The sequence below is a fragment of the Bos grunniens genome, chromosome 5 (assembly GCF_055505025.1).
Source record: "Bos grunniens cultivar Pamir isolate PY7600 chromosome 5, Bosgru_T2T1.0, whole genome shotgun sequence".
Lineage (NCBI taxonomy): Eukaryota > Metazoa > Chordata > Mammalia > Artiodactyla > Bovidae > Bos > Bos grunniens.
In genome coordinates, this window is record NC_141169.1 from 98653830 (window position 1) to 98669461 (window position 15632).

The 15632-nt window shown below is 36.7% G+C and overlaps 1 protein-coding gene across 5 annotated transcripts in view; it reads left to right on the top strand.

The window, feature by feature from the left end:
- The window catches only part of LRP6 (LDL receptor related protein 6), a 179818-nt gene that overhangs the window by 84420 nt on the left and 79766 nt on the right, over positions 1 to 15632 (top strand). For all 5 annotated transcript variants that reach the window (XM_086401981.1, XM_086401983.1, XM_086401982.1 and 2 more), the window contains one exon: positions 15231 to 15427. In XM_086401981.1, coding sequence (XP_086258107.1) covers positions 15231 to 15427 — 197 coding nt within the window. The remainder of the gene's footprint in view (positions 1 to 15230; positions 15428 to 15632) is intronic.

Here is a 15632-nt window from a genome sequence, read left to right on the forward strand (position 1 = left end):
TACCTTAATTAAAAACAAAAGAAAATTGGAAAATTCAAAATTACATGGAGGATTAAACAAGATTCTCCTGAAAAACCTGTGGTTGAAGGAGGCTGTCAAAGGAAAATAAAAAATATCTGGAGACCAATGAAAATAGAAATACAACATACCAAAACTTACAGGGTTTCTAAGAGGTAAGTTCATAGTGATAAATGCTTACATTTGAAACAAGAAAAGTCTCAAATAAACAACCTAATGTTAAACCTCAAAGAGATAGATAAAGAAGGAGAAACTAAGCCCACAGCTGCCACAAAGAAGGGAATAACAAATCAGAGTGGAAATAAATGAAATAGAAATTAAAAATACAGTAGGAAAGATCAGTGAAAAAGCAAGAGTTGGTTTTTTTGAAGAGAAACTATACAAACCTTTAGTTCGACTTAATAAGAAAGAGAGGAGACTGAAATAAAATCAGAAAGAGGAGACATTACAACTGTAAATACAAAGGATCATAAGAGACTACTGTCAACAATATATACCATCAAATTGAACAGCTTAGAAGAAAGAGATCATGACTGAATCATGAAGAAATAGAAAATCTGTCAACAATATATGCCATCAAATTGAACAGCTTAGAAGAAAGGGATCATGACTGAATCATGAAGAAATAGAAAATTTGAACAAACCAATTATTTATAAGGAGATTAAATTAGTAGTTAAAAACCTCCCCAAAACAAAAGTAGAGGACCAGAAGACTTCACTGGCAAATTCTACCAGACATTTGAGAAAGAATTAGTACCAATCTTTCTTAAAGTTTCCTGAAAAATAGAAGAGGAGGGAATTCTTAAAAACTCATTTTATGTGGTTAGCATTATCTTGATACCAAAACCAAACAAGAAACCTACAAGAAAAGAAAATTACAGGCCAATATTCTTAATGAATATAGCTGCAGAAGTTCTCAACTCAGAACTAGCAAACTGAATTCAGCAGCACATTAAAAGGATCATACTCCACAATCAAGTGGATACAAGGATTGTTCAGTATATGCAAATTAATGTGATTCAGCACATTAACAAAATGAAGGATGAGAATCGTGTGATCATCTCAATAGGTGCAGAAAAAGCATATGATAAAATTCAACATCCATTCATGATTAATTCTCAAGAGTGGGTGTAGAGGGAACATACCTCAACAGTGAAAGCTATGTATGACAAACAACTAATAATATATTCAAAAGTGGAAAACTGAAAGTTTTTCATCTAAGGTCAGAGCAAGATAAGGATGTTTACTCTTGCCATTTTTAATCAGCATGGTGCTAGAGGTTCTAACCAGAGTAGTTAGGCAAGGAAAAGAAGGAAAATGCATCTCAGTAAAAAGGAAGAAGTAAAACTATTTGCAGATGGTCTCGTGTTATACATAGGAAATCCTGGAAACGCCACCACAGAACTGTTTGAATCAATAAACAGATTCAGTTAGATTGCTGGATACAAAATCAATATACAAAAATCACCTGTATTTCTGTATGTTAATAACAAACTGTCAGAGAAATTAAGGAAACAATCTTATTTATTGTATCATACAAAAAAAATGCCTAATAAGTTTAACCAAAGAAGTAAAAGACCTATACACTGAGAACTATGATGCTGATGAAAGATATTGAAGAAGACACAAATAAATTGAAAGATATTTCATGCTCACAGATTAGAAAAATTAATTTGTTAAAACATCCATACTGTGGAAATCCATCTACAAATGTAGTGCAGTCCAGTGCACAAATCAGAGTTCCAGTGCACTTTTCACAGAAGTAGAACAAACAATTCTAAAATTTGTGTGGAATTGCAAAAAAACCACAAATTGCCAAAGGAATCTTGAGAAAGAATAAAGCTGGAGGCATTACACTTTCTAACTTCAAACTATATTTGCAAACTGTATTACTCAAAGTGGTATGGTATTGGCGTAAAGACAGACACTAGATCAGTGGAATGGAATAGAGAGCCCAGAAACAAACCCATGCGTATTTGGTCAGTCAGTTTATGACGGAGGAGCCAAGAATGTTCAGTGGGGAAACTAATGTCTTCATTACAGTTTCTGTAGTATCTTCAGCAAATAGTGTGAGAAAACTGGATATCCACACCCAAAAGGATGAAACTAGATCCCTGTCTTATACCACACACAAAATCAACTAAAAATGAATTAAAGATGTCAGTATAAGACCTGAAACTATAAATTTTTTTTGAGAAGAAACAGGAGACAAGCTCCTTCACATTGGTGTTGGTTATGATTTTGTGAGCATGTGTTTGAAACCTCAAGCAAACAGTATGGTGCCTCCTCAAAAAATTAAAAATATTACTCCATATGATCTAGTAATCGCACTTCTGGAATTCTTATCCAGAGGAAATGAAAACAATCTTGAGGCGATATCTGCACTTCCACGTTCATAGTGGCATTATTCACAGTATCCAATACATGAAACAATCAAAATGTCTGTCAGTGGATGAATGGATAAAGAAGATGTGGTATATACACATTCAGTAGAATATTGTTCAGCCACGAGAAGGAAGGACATCCTGCTGTTTGTGGTTACATGCATGGACTCTGAGGCCCTAATGATCAGTGAAATGAGCCAGAGAAAGGAAGACAAATATTGGGTGTGTCACATATATGTGAATCTTAAAAAATGTCACAAACTCATAGAAACAAAAGAAAACTGGCTGTCAAGGAGTTGGAGGAAATAGATGTTCCCATTTAAAAAAAACCCAAAAAAGGAAACCCCAGTCAGTGTATGAGATACTGTAAATAGCTGGATGAGTATTCTTGCATATGTGTATCATCACTGTATACAGTTTATCATTCAGATTTGTTTGTTGATTATACCTGGTAAAGCCAGGGGAAAAAAAAAAAGAATGAAAAACAGAATAATGTCCTTAGGTAGAAAACTCCCCAGAAAAATATGATTATAGAACAGATCAAGTGAAAGACGCTCAGTTCAGTCAGTTCAGTTTAGTCGCTCAGTTGTGTCCAACTCTGCGACACCATGGACTGCAGCATGCCAGGCTTCCCTGTCCATCACCAACTCCTGGAGCCTACTCAAATTCATGTCTGTCGAGTCTATGATGCAATCCAAACATTTCATCCTCTGTTGTCTCCTTCTCCTCCTGCCTTCAATCTTTACCAGCGTCAGGGTCTTTTCAAATGACTCAGTTCTTTTCATCAGGTGGCCTAAGTATTGGAGCTTCAGCTTCAGCGTCAGTCCTTCTAATGAATATTTCCTTTAGGATTGACTGGTTGGATCTCCTTGCTGTCCATGGGACTCTGAAGAGTCTTCTCCAACACCACAGTTCAAAAGCATCAATTCTTCGGTGCTCAGCTTTCTTTATAGGACAACTCTCACATCCATACGTGACTGCTGGAAAAACCATAGCCTTGACTAGACGGACCTTCGTTGGCAAAGGAAGTCTCTGCTTTGAATATGCTATCTAGGTTGGTCATAACTTTGCTTTCAAGGAGCAAGCATCTTTTAATTTCATGGCTGCAGTCACCATGCAGTGATTTTGGAGCCCCCAAAAATAAAGTCTCTCACTGTTTCTGTTGTTTCCCCATCTTTTTGCCATGCAGTGATGGAACTGGGTGCCATGATCTTAGTTTTTAAATGTTGAGTTTTAAGCCAACTTTTTCACTCTCCTCTTTCACTTTCATCAAGAGGCTCTTCAGTTCTTTTTTGCTTTCTGCCATAAGGGTTGTGTCATCTGCATATCTGAGATTATTGATATTTCTCCCGGCAACCTTGATTCCAACTTGTGCTTCATCCAGCCCAGCATTTCTCATGATGTACTCTGCAAATAAGTTAATTAAGCAGGGTGAAAATATACAGCCTTGACGTACTCCTTTTCCTATTTCGAACCAATCTGTTGTTCCAAAGGCTCTCAGTCCTGTCCAACTCTTTGTGACCCCATGGACTAAACAATCCGTGGAATTCTCCAGGCCAGAATACTGGAGTAGGTAGCAGTTCCCTTCTCCAGGGAATCTTCCCAACCCAGGGATTGAACCCAGATCTCCCACATTGCTGGTGGATTCTTTACCAGCTGAGCCACCAGGGAAGCCAAAGAATACTGGAATGGATAGCCTATGCCTTCTCCAGCAGATCTTCCCAACCCAGGAATTGAACTGGGGTCTCTTGCATTGCAGGTGGATTCTTTACCAACCCAGAATAGATCAAACCTCCACTTTAAAATGCACTATCACTAATTGAGACACCAATATTACATATCAAAGACCAACATAAGTTAGAATGAGAAAGTTCAGAGATGAGATGCCAGAACTGAGGAAAGAAGTAAAAGAAAAAACTAATTTCAGAAAAGCCAACTAAACTGGAAGGGACACAAGAGTGACTAAACCGAAAAGATTTTAAATTGAAGTTGTAAAGGGGGAAAAATTGAGGACTAAAAGAAATGGAAAAAGATGAAAAGGATTTGAGAGAAAGTGACAAATATTAAAGATAGGCAAAGAAGGAAAAACACATAGATAAAAAACCCTGTTAGGAAGATAACCTAAGGAAAGTAAGAGAACAAATATGAGAAACTGTAATTCTGGGAAAGTTTCTTAAAAGGAGATTCGAGTCTACAGATTGATAAGAGAACATTATGTACTTGGTAATACAAGTTAAAGCAAACAGCACCAAGGTATATTCTAGTAAAGTTACTCTGTAGAAAAAGGAAAATATTCTCTGGGCCTTTAATAGTAAAATAAATAATTTTTCAAATGAAAAAGAAAATTAGATTCACATTAGGCTTTCTCACAGCAATACTCCTTGTCAGAATTAAGTGAAGTAGTATTTTTAAAAGATACTCAGGGAGAGTGTGAACCAATTATTTTTCCCCCCAGCAAAATTGACTTTCCTTATACAAAGCTATAGATGAACTGTTATGAACATGAAAGAAATCAAGAAATACTATCCCTGAGTCATTGTGAAAATGGACTAGTGGCTGAGCTTTAGATAATCACAGTGATGAGCAAGATAACAAAATAAGGCTTGGTAAAGAGCAGTAAACATATAATTAACTTGTATGAAAATTAAAGGATGATTAAAATTGAGAGTATGGTATGTAATGACTGTATGTTTAGATAATGTAAATAAAGTACCATTCTGAAAAATTGGAATGAAGGGACTTCCCTGGCCATCTAGTGGTTAAGGTGCCACGGCTTCTACTGCAGGGGACATGAGTTCGATTCTTGGTTGGGAAACTAAGATCCTGCATGCTTTGCAGCATAGCTAAAAAAGAAAAAATGGAGTAAAATAAAAAATCAGAGTGAGAAGTACAGGTACTATATACATAGATTTTGTTTAACTCTTTATGGTAATTACATTGGTGTATTGGTATTAATATTTTTAATTTTGGATCAAATAAGTGAGTAATTTTTGGATATATTAAATCAAATGCCAGTGAATATGTAGAACTCTCCGTGTGGAAGAAAAGATGTATAGATGTAGTATTGTGGAGTTTAAGAGAAATTGATAATTCTGAGTTTTAGTTGAGAGTACTGGTGTGAGCTCATTAGTTATTGTAAGTTATAAAAATACATACAAATATGTATGTTTATTTCTTATGACCACTGATGAGGACTAGGGGGAAAAAAAAAAACCCACCCAGACCGTATTCTTGGAAAACTGTTCCACCTTAAAAGAAATCAGGTGTGATTTGGGTAACCCTAAGTCTCTTACAGGAAATACCCAAGTTGAGCTGGGATGTTATGTCATAGTCGATAGCATGGAAGCTGTTACAGGCTATTAGCGTCATTTCGTAAAGCCCAGAGAAATAATTTGAAAAGTCTCTCTCTGGTCAGAGATTGATTGAAACCCACCAGGTTTGTTTAAATCCTTGAGTTCATACTGATTTTCTGTCTTTCTTTAATTTTAAGAAAAGGAAGTAGTTACTTTCAGAGGATGAAGGGAACCAACCAGTTCATTAGCTTGAATGTTGGTAATAAAGAGAAAGAATCCAGCAATTTATCCCCCCTTTTCTATAGGAATCTACCAGTAGCTAACAAATTAGTAGATACAAAAAAGCTATTCCAGCTAGTAAATGAGAAATAATTAGAATTATCAGCATTTTATTACTTCTAGTGAACTGTTCAGTCTAGGCATTGAACATCAGTGGCTGCTTCATCACAAGGAAAAGAACAGACCCTATTTGATGGAAGAAAAGAGCCTCACCCCCTTTTATCTTGCCAAAAGGATCAATTCATTAGGAGTCTGATCAGAGTTGTTATTTGCAGGAATTGTGTGGGAAAGCAGAGGACAGGGAAACATTGAATTGCGCCATGTGTATGCATCAGCAGATTCAGACACACAGGGCAAATGACAGGGGTTGTTTGAACAGATAAACTGCAAAGATGATAAGGGAACTTAGAGATTAAAACAGACATAGAAAAGAAATTTACTAAAGGGGAAAGGGCGAGAGGAGGGATTAAATTAGGAGTGTGGGATTAAAATATGCATACTACTATATATAAAATAGGTACCCAACAAGGACCTACTGTATAGCACAGGGAACTGTATTCAATATTTTGTAATAACTTATATTGGGAAAGAATCTTGAAAAGAGTATATATACATATATGTTACATATATATATATATAACTGAATCACTTTGCAGTACACCTGAAACTACAGAATATTGTAAATCAGTATTTCAGTTAAAAAGAGACTGAAAAGAGGGTGGGTGAAGGCATGAATAGGCACAGAGGATTTAAATTTAGGACAGTGAGAAAACTTGTAGTATAATGATAGGTATATGTGTATATCACCACCAAGACTGGTCTTTAAGGTAAACCGTGGACTTTGGAGACTGTGACTTCGCACTTGATTTCAGGGCTTCCTGTAAAGCCAGAGTAGTTGAAACAATGAGGTACTAAATCTGAGCATAGATGTCAGTGGAACAGAATAGGGTTCAGAAGGTAGTTTACATGTATATGGTTAGTTGACTTTGTGACATAGGTATCTTGGATATCTTGGATAAATACACACTTTTAACTGGCCTTGACAGACACTGAAGAAAGATAATAAACTTTAAAAACTGGGAGGAATATAAAAGCTCTTTCTGTGAAAAATTTTAAATTCCTAATGACTAGAGTCAGGTTTTCAAGTTATGGTTATTAAAGTTATGAAGGTTATTAAAGTTATGAAGGTTATTAAAGTTATGAAGGTTATTAACGCTTTGGTTTGTCAGTGTTCCTCCTATTCAACTGCAGTTAGAAATGTGAGGGATGGTTGGAGGCAAGTGTAGAGAACTGGCTAAGAGCCAGATCACACAAGGTCTAGTATTCTAAAATGAGGCATTTGAATTTTAGCCTGTAGGTGTTGAGTCATTGGAGGTTTTGAAGTTGCAGATTGACATGGATTTGTCTTTTAGAAATACCTTTGGTAAAAAAAAAGAAATACCTTTGGTAGTTGTGTAGAGAATGAAGACTAATGATTTCATTTCCTTAAGTCTTCCAGTTAGTCATCATCATTCTCCAGAAAAGTACAATCTCTTCACTGTAATTTACATGATCTCATTTATTTACCTTGTTTTAGACAATATTCTTACCACTTCTGCCCTTGTCTGCTGTGCCCCAATCCTGTCAAACCATTTGTGGCTCCCTGATGGTGTTTATGATAGCTCCTAGGTTTCTGCTTTGAATGGCTTATTCAATGGAAATGCCATTCAGTGAGATAGAAGATTAAGGAAAGGAAGACAGATTCTTCTTCCTTCCTTCCTTTTCATTTTTTTTTAATGTAGAAAGAGAGTGAGATTGAATTCAAATTTGGACAAGTTTGCATTTGCATTTGAGTTGCTAATAGAAAACTATGATGATGAAGTCTGGGGAGCTTTGGATGAATGAGCCTGCTGCTCAGCAGAGTAGTCTCAGAGGGAGTCTTAGATTTATAGCCATTACCAAGTTAATGGTTGTTAAAGCCGTGGACTGTAAACTTAGGGGTATTTTGCATCAGTGCTAGAGGCTTAGGCAGAGATAACGACCACATACCAGATACGTTGAAGAATTTCTTCAAGACTGAGGGATGTCCCAGTCCGAGCTGCTCCTGATCAGCTATCCCCATTTGCCTGGTTTCCGGGAACACCCTCAGACCCAGGCAGATCAGCACGGTTGGTCATCTACTGAGCTTGTGAAGAATCTGCTTCCCACAGAAGCAAATTGAAGAAATTTACCCACATAAACAGTAGTAACCACAACTCTAGAGATGGAGGGCTGAAGGTGAGGCTGGTGAGAGGGAGGTGGGGTAGGGTGAAAGATGGGCCTCATCTGGATTCTGTTAGCACCTCTGGGAAATACTGCATATACCAGACACTAAAGGACATGCACCTTATGGCAACCAAATTTGACATGATTGAACATGTTAGGCAAAGATCAGAGGTGTAAAGCTGGCTGTGAATGAGTTCAGTGGTGCCAGAGAATAAGCAGGATCATGGTATCAGCAGAGTTCTTGGTGTTAGCAGAACACTGAAATACAGTGGGTAATGAACCATGTTCTCAGGAGAAATACCGTTAGGTTTCTGCTAGACTGTGGTCAAAAAATTTTTGTCAACTGATGATTATATAATTTTAAAAATATATGTTTATGTTTAAAGATGCTTTATTTAATATATAATGTTGGCAATATGGGTTTTTTAATTATAGCACATTCAGTGCAGTGTTATATAGCCTCTAAAATTAATATGAAACCAATATTTAATAATATTAAAATTTTTACAATACATTATGAAATGAAGACAGGTCATTATAATGCACTAAATGCTGGGCATTTACAGAAATTCACTTTTTGTAAAAAAAAAAAAAAAAGTTACAGTCAGATGTTGTTTAAATAAGATGACAGCACGCATTGGAGTCTTTCAGAATGCATGCATTAACCATTTTTTCCTCAGGGCATATTAATCATCATTAATGCAACAAGGTGCATGGGGCCCGCTGCATATAATCCCGTGAAGAAGCTCAGTCCTGATGGGTGGCGAATGCTCTTTATTTGTGTTTGGTGCAGGTGCCTCAGTTGTCTCTTGCTTTGGCTCAGCTGTTCTCTTTCGTCCTGTTGGGGGCTGTGATTTAGAGCGAATGAATTTTTACCAAATTATTAATTCTAAATTCCATTGGTTAGTTGGTTTCCTGTTCTATCTTAGTTGGTTTCATGTTGTGCCTCAGCTCTTGATAACAGAAACCAGTGTTCCATGCCTTGACCTTTGGAAGTCGCTTGTATTTGTGTACATACATGTACACTTTGTACATGTGCACCTAATCAAGGAATGGGAAGATACACTTTGTATTTCTATTTCCAGTTTTTTTCTAGTGAACATACATGTACTCTTTCTGTAATCAGGAGAAAATGATGATTTTGGAGAAAGTATGCCAGATTTTGCCAGTGTGGTTTAGGTTCCTTTATGCTTCTCTTTTGCCTCTATTCCAGAAGATAAATTATTAACTTTCCTTCAATCTGTTTTGCCTATAATCTTCTTGAATATAGTTGAGTTTGGTCTTCCTTCACGTGAGGCTCAGTTGAATATTTAAGACACTATTCAAGTGAATTGCCCACTGTTAAATTCGTTTATTTCTCTTTCTGTTGAGCTGTAAGAATTTTATGTATTCTAGATATGAGTTCTTCATTGGATATATTACTTAGAAATAAAAGTTCAATCTATTAGCTTTTCTTGGTTGTTGTTATAAGTGTTTTTGAGGTACTAAGAAATCTTTGCTTAAACCAAAGTCACAAGGATTGATGCTTTTCTAAGAGTTTTATTGTTTTAATTCCTAACATTTAGATCTGTGATCCACTTTATGTATGATGTCTTACACTCTTTTATTCACTTCCGAATATTTGGTTATTTTTTATGGTGTTATGAACAAGTTATTTAATAAATTTCAATTTTGCCATTTTTCTCAGCACCATTTATTAAAGAAACTGCTTTTTCTTCATTGGCTGTCCTTGGTTCCCTTGCTAAATATTAGTTGGCTGTATCACTTTTTGTATTTTTCACTGCTAGTCTGTAGAAATTTATTTCTATATATTAATCTTGTATGCTGTAACCTTGTCGAATTAAGTACGTCTGAGGCTTTTTTTTCTTTTAAATTCTTCAGTGTTCTCTGCATACAGAATCATGTCATCTGTGAATAATGACAGTTTTATTTCTTCCCTTCCCATCTGGTTGCCTTTAGTCTTATTTCATAATACTCACTAGACCCTCTGCTGAATAGAAGACATTCTTGCTTTGTTCCTGACCTTTGGGGGAAAGCAGTGATTTTTTTTTTTTTTTTGGCCATTGAACAGGATCTTAGAGAATATACTTTGTATGATTTCAGTCTTTTAAAATTAATTGATACTTGTCCTAATATTCAGAGTTCCATATCCTTGATGATTTTCTGTCTAGTTGTCCTACCTATTAATGAGAATAGGATTTTGAGATCTCAGACTGTTACTGTTTTGTTTTTTCCTTCAGTTCTGTCAGGTTTTGCTTTGTTTGGGGCTGTTTTTACTTGTGTATGTTTATAATCGCTATATCTTGATGATTTGACTGCCATTATAAAACGTGCTGCTTTATCTCTAGTAATATTTTTTTGTCTGAAAGTATGTTTTGTCTGATAGACCACTTCATCTCACTTATGGTTACTGTTGGCTTTCAGTAAATTTGGGTCTTTGGGTATGTGTGCCTCTTGTAGACAGCATACAGTTGAATCTTGTTTAGTTTTACCCAGTTTAACACCCTTTGCCTTTTATATACATATATGCACACACACACAATATGTATAATAATATGTAAGATGTTTTCTTTAACATCTTGCAGAAAAACCCAAATGAACTTTTTAGTCAACCCAGTATGTTAATTATTTCTTAATAAAACAGAAAAAAATCACGAAAAAAGAAAAAATTCTTTATTTTCACCAGCTATTTCTGTTTCCTTATCGGTTCCGTTTATTCACTCTTGTGTTATTTCTAGTTGATAATTCATTGAAGTGACTTCTGACACTTTCGTTAGTTCTTTCACCTCAGTTTGAGGTTTTAAATTTTAAATTTTTGTTGTTCTTTTATCACTAGTATACTACTTTAAAGCATTTAAAGTATTTTGTAATAGGTTGTGAACTATTTGCTCTAGAGCCAGTTTTTCTGGCATATTTGTATTGTCCTTAGGGATGTTATTTTCTTTATTCTTTTTTGTTTTTAATATTAACTTTTTATTTCTTTGGCCACATCTGTGGCCTGTGGGATGTCAGTTCCCTGACCAGGGATTGAACCCGTGCCCCCTCCATTGGATGTACAGAGTCTTAACCACTGGGCCTCCAGGGAAGTGCCTTTAAAACTAACTTTTAAAATGGGGCTTGATCTTAATATATTTTTATATTTTCACATGAAATTGTTTTTCTGGAACTTGTTGAAGAAGGCAGAGTTTATCATAACTTCATTCACTTTACAGAAGTCTTGAGTGTGTGTGTTTGAAAAGTTGGCAGCTTGCTTGTGCAAACTCCTAGCTCTGTTTCCTTCTGCGAGTTTTTTCTGCACCTTATTTTCCATTATTTCTCTTGCACTGTCATCCTCACTTTCTTTCTGTTCCCTGTAGGTCGGATTGGGCCTTTGTCTGGAAGGGAGCTCTGTTGGGCCAGTGAGAGAGTTCCTTGTTAGTATGCCAGTCCCTTCCGTACCATCCATCCAGTCTTTGTATTCACTCACTCTCCAAGTGGCCAGAACCATTCCTTGTCAGCTGCTGCTCTCAGATTGGTTTGTGAAGCTTTCCATTGCTATCTGTTGTGTGTTCTCCTGGGCCTGGATCTGCCAAATGCCCTATTTTTTTCCTTCTGATTCCTCCTGCAGAAGTGCTGATGCTAATCAGATCTTACAGCTGTTGGTAGTTTTCCTTTCTGTGTCTAGGGTTTTGAAGTAATACCTTCTTACCTGTCTTGGTTGCAAGTGTTGTCCATGAGGTTTTGGTTTTCCTTCCTAGTTGTTCTGTTTTCCTGTGAAAGACTTGTAGAGATTTTTTTCAAACACTGTATACTGCTACCACTGTTGTCATATTTTTAGGTGTTAAGAAAACCTCACTGTGATGTGGAGAAACTCTTCTAAGGTTAGGTTCAGATGTCAGAATTTATCATAGTAGTACTTTGATGTGATTAAGTAGATTTGTTTCCTACACAGATGGGGAGTTCTGAGTCAGGGGCAGAGGACAACTTTCTGGGAGGAGGTCCAGAAACAGAAAGTGAATACAAGTGCACAGGTGTTTTATAAAGGGTAAGTCTGGTTGGTGCAGAATTTGAAAGAGGCACCTGTCAGCCGTAGAATCTGAAATAGACAGCAAGTGCACACCTGTACTTGGGATACTGGCGAGAATGAGCTCGTAAGAAAATGATGGGCAGGTAGAGGAGGTGATGCTTAGAGGTTGCCAGCACTAAAGCATAACATCACTTGGGGTTTTGGTTTCTTTCTTTTGGTACCCATTGTAGTGATCCACTTTTTAATTCCTGTTATAGTTGAGGCATACTACTGAAGAACTGGGCTTCAATCTTGCCTGCCACATTTGTTCTCACTATCCATGATCAACTCCTTCTTTTCACTTGAGTTTCCAGGGGAGTAGTCCCAACCAGAGAGAAGACAGGTGAAGACAGTGTACACTAATCTGTACTTTGAGGAACAGATCACCATTGGCTAGACAAATTACCAAAGAATATGACAATGAGTGATAGCCATCTTAGCTGTGCTTTTTGTTAATTTCATATTTCATTTAAAATGTTTCATTTTATCAGGCATTCACTGAGTATGTAATAATACTAATGAATCTAACTAATTCATACATACTGTATTGTGTGAGATCCTGGGAATATAAATAAGCCAAAGTCTAGTATTTACTTGACTCTAGTAAGCTTTTTATTGACTAGCACATGAAATGTTTACTAAACTTGTAAAATATTATCCCTGAATCAGAAATACTAAAATACTGAAAACAGACATCCTAAAGTTGAGGAGCCATTTATGAAATGTTTATTAAGTACCAAGCATAATGCCTAAATGCTTTTTGCCTAAATGCTTTTTCATATATTATGATTTAATCTTCACAGTAACTCAGGTTAGATTATCATCTTTTAATAACAGGTGAGGAAAACAGAATTTGTGGAAATAAGTTATTGTAATTGCAGGGGGACATTTGAACTCAGTTCTGTCTCATTTCTTGTTCGGTTGCCAGGTCAAGTCCAACTCTTTACAACTCAGCAGACTGCAGCACGCCAGGCTCATTTCTTATCAGTACATCAATGCTTTCAGTCAGGTTGTAAAATGCGTATATCTTTTAGAGAGGGATTTTGGCTATTGCTATCTGTTAATTCTTCTGTGTTAAGCTTATTAGAGTGAATTTTAACTTTTTATTTAATAGTATACAAAGGACTTAGACTTTTTTTCCTTCCCAAAGTCTTTCAAAGAACTGATAATGTAATTTCTGATACTTTAAGATGTCTAATGAAAGCCTAAGTAATTTCATCTTTAGTATTACTTATATTTCTCAATCATGTTACTTTACTTTCTTGGCAGCTGTTTATGTTTTACCATAATGAATTTTGGGATACTTAAGTGTAAAATATGCTGCTGCTGCTAAGTCACTTTAGTTGTGTCCGACTCTGTGCGACCCCGTAGACGGCAGCCCACCAGGCTTCCCCGTCCCTGGGATTCTCCAGGCAAGAACACTGGAGTCGGTTGCCATTTCCTTCTCCAATGCATGAAAGTGAAAAGTCAAAGTGAAGTCACTCAGTCCTGTCTGACTCTTAGCGACCCCATGGACTGCAGCCTACCAGGCTCCTCCATCCATGGGATTTTCCAGGCAAGAGTACTGGAGTGGGGTGCAAGCCTATTTAAATTTGAACTTGAACTATGGTATCACTCACATAGTAACAATCGTAAATGTTATAAAGCTGTTCATTTAAAAAGTGAAAGAAAGTCCACTTCAGAAGTAGACATCGTGACATTGTGACAGTTGTTATTGGGAAATGAGAGAGAAAGTAATATGCTAGGGAAGTGAGAGTTAAGAAAAGTGAGAGGAGAAAATTGTGGTGATGGGTGGCATAGTTGCGAGGTTTTAAAATAGAAAGTTTGTGAAACTAGTCATTCTAATCTTGAATTCAGTTATTGAAAAATCTGGCTCAAATTTTAAACACTTTAGGCTAGAATCATTCCGTGTAATTCTGCTTAGATGAAAATGATCTTACTGCTCTTTAATTTAGTATAGGTGGTCTGTTAGGTATTAGAAATCATCAGATAACCTTACGGACCGAAAAGTTGGATTGTCTTTGAGTGTGTTATCCTTTATTTCTCTTTAATTGCTTACATTTTCCTCTTTCTCTCCTCGCTGAGTGATTTATGAAAATATTAAGATTTGGTATTACGAAAATATCAAAGCATTTATTTTCTTAATTTATTACTGTGGCTTAAATGTGATTTATTCATTATTCAAGAATTTTCTTATTTACATAACTCTCCATGAGACTGCACAGTTCTGTGTCTTGAGTACTGGTCAGGCTGTCTACCTCTCCTTCCATATAGTTAGGATTGCTTATGAATTTGGGGATCTGCTTTGTCTCTTGAACACATTCAGCCAGTGGTTGGGCTTCCTCTTTGCCCCTTGGCTTGTGGGGATGAAGTAACCATACAGCAGAAAGCCAGCTAAGATGATCATTTGCTGCAGCTAATCTGGGCTTTGCAGAGAGAACTCTCCCAGAATGCCTTTCTAGCCTCATGTGCATGTTTTTACTCTTCACTTATGAAAGCCATAAAAAGTGACCGAAGAAATAGGCTCAGATTATTTGTTCTTCCACATCAAGAAGGGAGAAACTTACTGCTAATTAAAACTACTTCCCAGTGACTTCTTCAAACCCTGGGATTTTTCATGTTGCTGGCCTTCCTCCTTCTGATGACATGAATCATGTGGGAGGGTGGGAGATGGGAACCGACAGCAGTGTTGGTACGTTAGCTCTCACTCGTCTGCTTGCAGTGCGCCTGGCGCCCGGTGCCAAGCTAGAAACCGTTCTTGATTGGGGAATTTGCACACCATGAACTCAAATAAATTTGAATTTACTCTGTGACTATTTTTCATAGGTGTATTTGACCTTAAGGTACGTGTTATCCAGGATTTGTATGTGTTAATGTGGACTACAAGACCATTTCAGTGGGAGCAATAAAGTTTAGATTAAAAAAGAAAATTTAGAAATGTTTGCGCTTTTCTCTTTGGGTTACTAGGCAGGCGGTGGTTAAAGGTTCCCTTCCACATCCTTTTGCCCTGACGTTATTTGAGGACACATTGTACTGGACTGACTGGAATACACATTCCATTTTGGCTTGCAACAAGTACACTGGCGAGGGTCTGCGTGAAATCCATTCTAACATCTTCTCTCCCATGGATATACATGTCTTCAGCCAACAGAGGCAGCCAAATGGTAAGTGATCTTGATTTTTAAATTGCAAGTTGGAATAGCTTTGTAGCCCTCTGATGTCTGGCTTTAGTGAGGGGGCAAGAGGAGAGAGGATGTATTCAGAGTGGGAAGGAATAAAAAATTGGGAAAATGTCAAAATTCAAGGTAGACAATAGTCTAAACCATTTGTAGCTTAGTATCTATCGCTGCAGACCACCTCAGCCCTTTG